We start from the raw sequence: 6,884 nt of genomic DNA on the forward strand, positions 1-6,884 counted from the left end.
ACTCGGAAACCCAGGAAAGGGGACTTTAAGGAGTAAAAATCCAAATAATTTCTTGGGGGAGCCAGCCCCCGGACCCCACTTGAAGCTTGTGCCTTCGGCGCTCGTTTAGGAAATCGGTCAGTATTTATCTTAGATCCGCGCCTGCTATCCAACAGATAAATCACTGTCCAGCGGTTAAGTATTGGGAAAACCAATTGAGCTATCTGGTAACAAGAGATTTAACCAATGGATAGTGTTATCCACCTTAAAAATATCTGGGCCCAGAAGAATTTCAGTTCTTGATAAATTAAACACAGTAAGCTGAAACAGTCTTCTCTATAATAATATTCTTTTATTGAAAATTATTGTCAAATTGTAATTCTTGTAACCTTTTTTGCTTTAAGAGTTCTGCTTTAAGGTTATCACTATATCACTTCTTTGGGAAAAGTCTAATAAATATAATCATCCACATAAACACAATACACACTGTAATTATCATAATCCAAATCCACCAGGAACATGGTGTCTGTGTTAATTCCTCAAGTCTTTCTGATTCCCGTTTTAGTTTCTCAAAATTTGAATCTGCAAGCTTTGTTGAATGCTCCAAGGTCTAAAAAACAAAACACAAAATTGAACAGTAAGTTTTTCAAAGTTTATCTCTGGTGTCTGTACATGGAGCCTTTCTAAATTGACCACTTTGTAAATACGCCTTCCTTGTTGTTAACGCACATATCTATTTGTTTTGAACATTAGTTATTATTTTTAATAAATTAAAGTCCAGATCACTGAGGTGGAACAGGAGATCCTTATTATGAATTGCTGGTTCTAAAACAGTGGAAAAGTACATTAAATAATACCCCTTGGCTCAAAAGGCCTTGTTAAAAATAATGACCTCGGGTGCTCAGTCATTATTTTTAACAAGGCCTTGGGGCTCAGACATTATCCTTTATATCTGCCGTTTTAAAGCCTTTACTTAAGTCCACATTAACAACCTTGAAAAACCATGTTACCGAAGCTTTTAACACATTGTTTTGAATAACATCAACCAAAAGTGGACTTATTAGGGAAAGTTCATTTAATATGACAAGGGGGGGGATGAAGATATTGAGGGGGGGCTCCGAAAATTTTTAGACTCCCGAAGGGGGGGCTCTGAAAAAATTGTTGCGCTAGGAGGGGGGGCTCCGAAAATTGTTATACTTCAAAATCAACACATGACATCATCATACAGATCGGATGGTTTTCAACTCAACAATTTAATGACCTCTGCAACTCAGCTATATCACGTGGTTTACAGATATAACAAATGTAGTCTCAGTTATTATTACACTCTTGTTCATCTTAAAAATGCTTTAGAAAATTGTATCACAACTGTATCTCAGGTTTGTCATAGTATAAACCATTGAAGACAATAACGGTAAATATATTTAATACAGTCTAGCGATCTTTTTTCAGGGGAACAAAGGAATTGAAGGAGGAGAGGGGGGGGGGGGCTCTGAAATTTTTTCGACTACCAAGGAGGGGGCTCCTAAAAAGTTGAACCGCTAGCGAGGGGGGCTGCTAAAATTTCAAGCTTCGAGTTTCAATATCTTCATCCCCCCCCCTTGTCATATTAAATGAACTTTCCCTTATTGCATTCTTGGCAGTGGTTTTGCCCAAAATTTGGGTCTACAATAGTAAAGAAACTCAGTGATACGAATTTACATGGCTGTCACTAAGATTTCAAGTTGTAGGAAACAAGAAGACAGGGATTCAAACAGGTACGGATTTCTTTTCGTTCTAGTTTTTATTCTATTAAATTTATAACAGTAGGCAGGGGTCACCTTGGTAGCTGATCATATTTATGACAGCCTTCAAATTGTGTGCACAAAGCTTGGTATTCAAGGACAATGTGTTTATCGTAACACTATTTTCTTCACAACCGTGTATAATAGAACAATTCTTCTTGGATTGGTTTTTGGGATACCGTATTTCCTGAAATAATAGCTGGGGGCGATTATTTCTTTTTTCGCACCTAAAGGGGGCGATCATTCGAAGGAAGGCAATTATTCGAGGGAGGCGACTGTTTCAAATATTGCTGACTAGAAGTCATCCCCTAAATATTTGTTCTATTTTCCCATTAAATAAAAAAATAATCACATCAGATAAAAGAACTCTGGCATTTAAAGTGTTCCAAATTTGGTTCCTTGATTAATTTTTGCTTTCAATTTCTGTGGCATCAGAGCTTAAATCATCACCGATCAGTTTTGCTGAATCAGACTCCACTTTAACTCCATCCGCCAAGTTCCACAATGGCTATCCCTAGTGGGTGACGTATAGAGCTGGGGGAGGCCATTATTTTAAACATTTCCATCAAAGGGGGGTAATTATTCAAGGGAGGCGATTAATTGAGGGACGGCTATTATTTAAAGAAATGCGGTATTCGCAATAATCAAAGTCTCAGTAAGAGTTATCAGCTTCAGCCAATAACATTTACTTGACCTAGTCTGTTTCAGATGTCAGGTAAAGACCTCATCCAATAATTTATTGTTTACTGTTATTAAAGGACAAACATCCTAGTAACCTTGTTATCTTCTTTAATAATGTTGCTGGCCATGACAGATGTATGTTTTATATGCTGAGCCATTTTTATCATTTCCTCTGCTATATTTTCCTGTAAGTTCTGATGGTATTGTAGAACTGAGTCAATGCTTTCATCATTTGTGTCACTTTTCTTGTTGCCTGTTAATCTTTAAGAAAAAAGGTTGTCAAAAACAAGTAGCCTGCATGGCAGACACTACATGTACAGCCGTATAGACTAAGGGTGAGTTCCTTTGGGATGATCCAAGTCAGAGATCACTCGGCCATTGCCTAGTTTCAAATCGAAAGGGGCTGAGTACAAGTCGGTTTATTATGGGATAAACAACACGAGATCCACATGGTCAGAAAAAGCACATTGAGGTTATGAAAGTGTGGTGTCGATCGCGCTAATATCGAGCAAGATACAGCTATCTGTAAACTTGAAAATCACTTTTATAAGAGATGTACATGTATGGATTGCCGGTCACATCCTCTGTACATCTATTTATTTTGTTCAATATAGGCCCGATAGACACCAAACTTGAGAATGTTGCTATTTTGCTTTTTCTGACTATATAGGTCTCGTGTTGTTTAGCCCATAATAAACTGACTCGTATCCAGCATGTCTTGATAATATTTTGAAGCGATGCAATGGTACATCAAGTGAACTGATGAATCCTTTCCCAGGGTTGATTCATCAGGTCCTTTGATGTGCTCTATTCTGAGTGATCACAGGTCACTGATCCTTATTTGGATCATTCAAATGGAACACACTCTGAGGGTTTAGACAATGTGTGGGAAGGAGCTGGAACACAGGCTATAAAAGGCAGATTGTTCAACACTAACCAACAATTCATTTGTTTCCACTGACTTCTATTTTTGGAGTTTCCACATAATACACACTGTTTGCCTCCCTACAATTGGTGACAAAATCATTTGAGACACTTTGCCCTAAAGAGGCTTTCTGAGGTTTTACTGACTTCAAAAGGTGAAAAAGTCAAAAGCTTTTCCTCCCCCATCCCCTCCATGTAATGTTGTGCTGCTGTTCAAGCTACGTACAGAAACAAACACCCAACTTTGAATTGTGTAGGGGGGAAGGGTGTGCATTCTTTTGTTCTCTGAAGTTAACCTATTTGAATAATTTTATCACCGATTCAGGCTTTACATATAAATAAAGTTTTTGTTCTCAAAAGCCCTTGGAATTACACAGTTCTCCCAGGAGCATTTGAAGACTATAGTTTATGCCAAGTGTTGCATTGGGAGCAAACAGAGTGATTATGAGGGATTTGAAAATAAAGAGTTATTTTTTACAGCGACTAAGGGACCAAACTAGTAATATGCAAGTGAAATAATTATAATCAGTCACCTGTTTTGCACTCCATGACTGTCTTTCTTATTGTCTGGAAAATAAGCAAGGTTCCTTGTTAACTTTTAATACTAATAAATTAATTAAATTTATCATTCAATTTACTTTTAAAAAACCAAAGTATTTCAAATCATAAAATGACCAGAAACAAGGCAAAATGAATGTGCGGTGGTAAGGTGCCCTGAAAGTCCTTAGTTCTGTGAAAATATTGGGCTATTAAGAAAACCTTTGTAATGTGTCGAGGAATGTAAGCCAGTAATGTGCATGATCCTGACAAAAATCAACAAAAATAAATATCAAATAAACTAACTTACAAGTTCATTGTATCAGAAGTGAAATATTTTTAGCTGCATTATTCTCACCTTCTCCCAGAAGTTCACTTCTCATCTCTTTATTAATCTGTGACTTTGCCCTGATATGAAGTTCTTGTGCTCTGTTTACTGTTCGTCCTTTGTCTGCCTCTGTGGTCTGCTGTGCATTGGATGTTTGACTCAGTGGACGCACTAACTGCCGACTGGCGAGAAGTTTTTCTGTTGGTGTTTTCTACAAAACAAAGTGAAGGTAAGTCTTATTTTACATGGATCTACACTTGTATTCAACTGCAATAAAAATTTAAAGGGAACAAACCCTTGGAAAGGAGAATTTGAGAGCTTCTAACAAACCTAAATTATCAAGGTATTTTCAGAGCCAGTAGAATTTGAAGGGTGCCTGGATTTTCCCCTTATGACTGATGATGGATTTCCACTGTTGCATAATTTTTACGTGCATATGCATGTAAGTTTTACTCACGTAAATAAAACACAGACAATGTTTGGAAGGTCACGTGTAAACGTAAATGGAATATGAGCAGACCATACCAATCAAAAACATATTAACAATTACCTTTGGTGTGACAGTTTGCTTTAACAGCATGTCAGGCACCCTATTAGAACATGTTTTTTTATCTCGTGTCCACACTTACATGCAACCAATGGTAAAATACTTAACATACAAATGATATACAATTTACTGTACTTGTATATTCTCTGATGACAAGCATTTCCTAGTTATTTCTATAACAATATTTTTTCCTATTTGAATGTAACAACAGATGCTCATCTTAAGATTTCAAAACATTGATCCCTGTCTCACCATTTTCTGTGTTTCTATTAAACCTTTAAGGAATTCTACTTTCTTGTTGTATTCAGTCATTGCATCTGGACTTGGTTTGCTGTAACAAGATAAAACATACTTAATATTTAATGTTTTGATTACTTCAAGTAAATGGGAGAAAAAACTTAAAATTTAACATTTTGATTATTTCAAAAATTGTATGTTGTATGTGACTCAACAAGCTGATGGAACCAAAATACTTTGATTTCCCAGTTTTGGAAAAGGTACGCTTTTTTAATCATAAGAGGCATGACCTGAAATGCTAGCTACACTTATTGGTGATGCAAAAAATTAAACAACCACCAGTATCTTCATTAGAGGTTTTTTTTTCACCTTTTGAATGTTTGCTTTGAATTGAAGAAAGTTTAGTTACAGAGTGACAAAAAAGTGAAACTCAGAAGCTGATACCAGCCAACCACCAGGGATGTAACTTAAATTTATAACCGATGGGAAATGGCTTTTGATGGGCAGATAACATGAGAAGAAAACAGTTGCCTTTTTAAAGACTGCAATTTTTTTCAGCTGGAAAAATAATTTTGACAGCCAGGTATTTTTCCCAGCTCCAGGCTATTATCTACGTCCCTGACCACTGATGCCTACAGTACGTTAGAGACACAAGTCACCTGCCTTTCAGAATGTTGTATACTGCTAGACAACTTAAATTTAGCTCAGGCCAGCCAACCGCTGCCTGCTACCAAAGGGAGATGTCTACTTCAGTCCGCCATATCGGGGTACCAAAATTAAACAATGAACTAGCTATGTCCATCGTCGGTATACCAAGACGTTGAACTCTTTCCTTTAATATGGAAAGACTTTCTTCTCCTTTATTTAACTGGGTCAGGTACTAATAAAAAAGTTCTATTGTGATGACTAAAATATTAATAATAAATACAATTGACCCGACATAAAGACCCGTCAGAGTAAAGACTACCTGTATCAGCTGTTTTAGGCTTATTATTTAAAATCACTATTTTACATTGACATATTGCTCGTTTAACTTTTATCTTAATACTCTGCATTTAAAAACTAACCTTTCTGACTTTTTTAGTTCGGCAGCTTGCCTCTGTAACGTTAAAACATACTGCAATATGGAGTAGAAAAACGGTGAAAAATTGTTACAAACCCGACCAGACAGCTGGGGTCGACAGTTTGTTCAAATACTAGAGAGGTAACAGTTGAAAACAGTTTTTAGATGAATGGTATAACTCACTTTTTCTAACCTCCAGCTTACGTTTTCTTTATTCTCCTGGATTTCTGAGGCCATCGCTTCGCAGCGTTCTAAAAGACGGCGGAAATTGATTTCGAGCTTCGGGGCCGCCATGTTGGTAAACCTCACTATGTACTTCGTGTAAGAAAAATATGTGTTCGTCCTACGACCGCAAAGCATTTATTACCGAAATATGCTTGTAACGAAGTTTTTAAGAAAATCGATCTGAGGTCTGAAGTCTGTACGCGAAAAAACGCTGAAATCCTTTTTTTTTACTTCTCGTATTTGAGCTACATGATAAAAGGCCTAGAAAGTCTAGAAATAAAGTGGTTTATGTTTTAAATAAAATCGAAAACAAGCCTGGCCAGACTATAAAAATATCGAATGGTCACATTGGATCCTTTTAAAGGTGTTTTAAAACATAAGTTATATGATTCCGGCAAAAATTTAAAATTTCTTGCTCTTCTGTTTTTGGGTAAGATAGCCCTAACAAACGTTTGGCAATGTTCCACTTTAATAAGAAGGTTTTTAGACAATAAAAATATCGATTTTACAAAGTCGCCATCCTAAATTAACTTAAAAAAAATTGGAAATTTCTGACCAAAATCATGGGTTAACCGGTTC

At 36.5% G+C, this 6,884-nt stretch overlaps 1 protein-coding gene across 1 annotated transcript; it reads right to left on the reverse strand.

The window, feature by feature from the left end:
- Positions 1–311: 311 nt before the first annotated feature.
- LOC140924666 (vesicle transport protein USE1-like) lies at positions 312–6,392 on the reverse strand. The gene is made up of 7 exons (XM_073374697.1): positions 6,264–6,392; positions 6,085–6,134; positions 5,033–5,111; positions 4,264–4,444; positions 3,902–3,935; positions 2,540–2,705; positions 312–589 (listed from the first exon to the last, which is right to left on the reverse strand). Exons 1-7 carry the CDS (start codon positions 6,372–6,374, stop codon positions 410–412), a joined length of 801 nt encoding a protein of 266 aa, XP_073230798.1. The 5' UTR covers positions 6,375–6,392; the 3' UTR covers positions 312–409.
- Positions 6,393–6,884: the final 492 nt, after the last annotated feature.

The sequence above is a fragment of the Porites lutea genome, chromosome 14, assembly GCF_958299795.1.
Source record: "Porites lutea chromosome 14, jaPorLute2.1, whole genome shotgun sequence".
NCBI lineage: Eukaryota > Metazoa > Cnidaria > Anthozoa > Scleractinia > Poritidae > Porites > Porites lutea.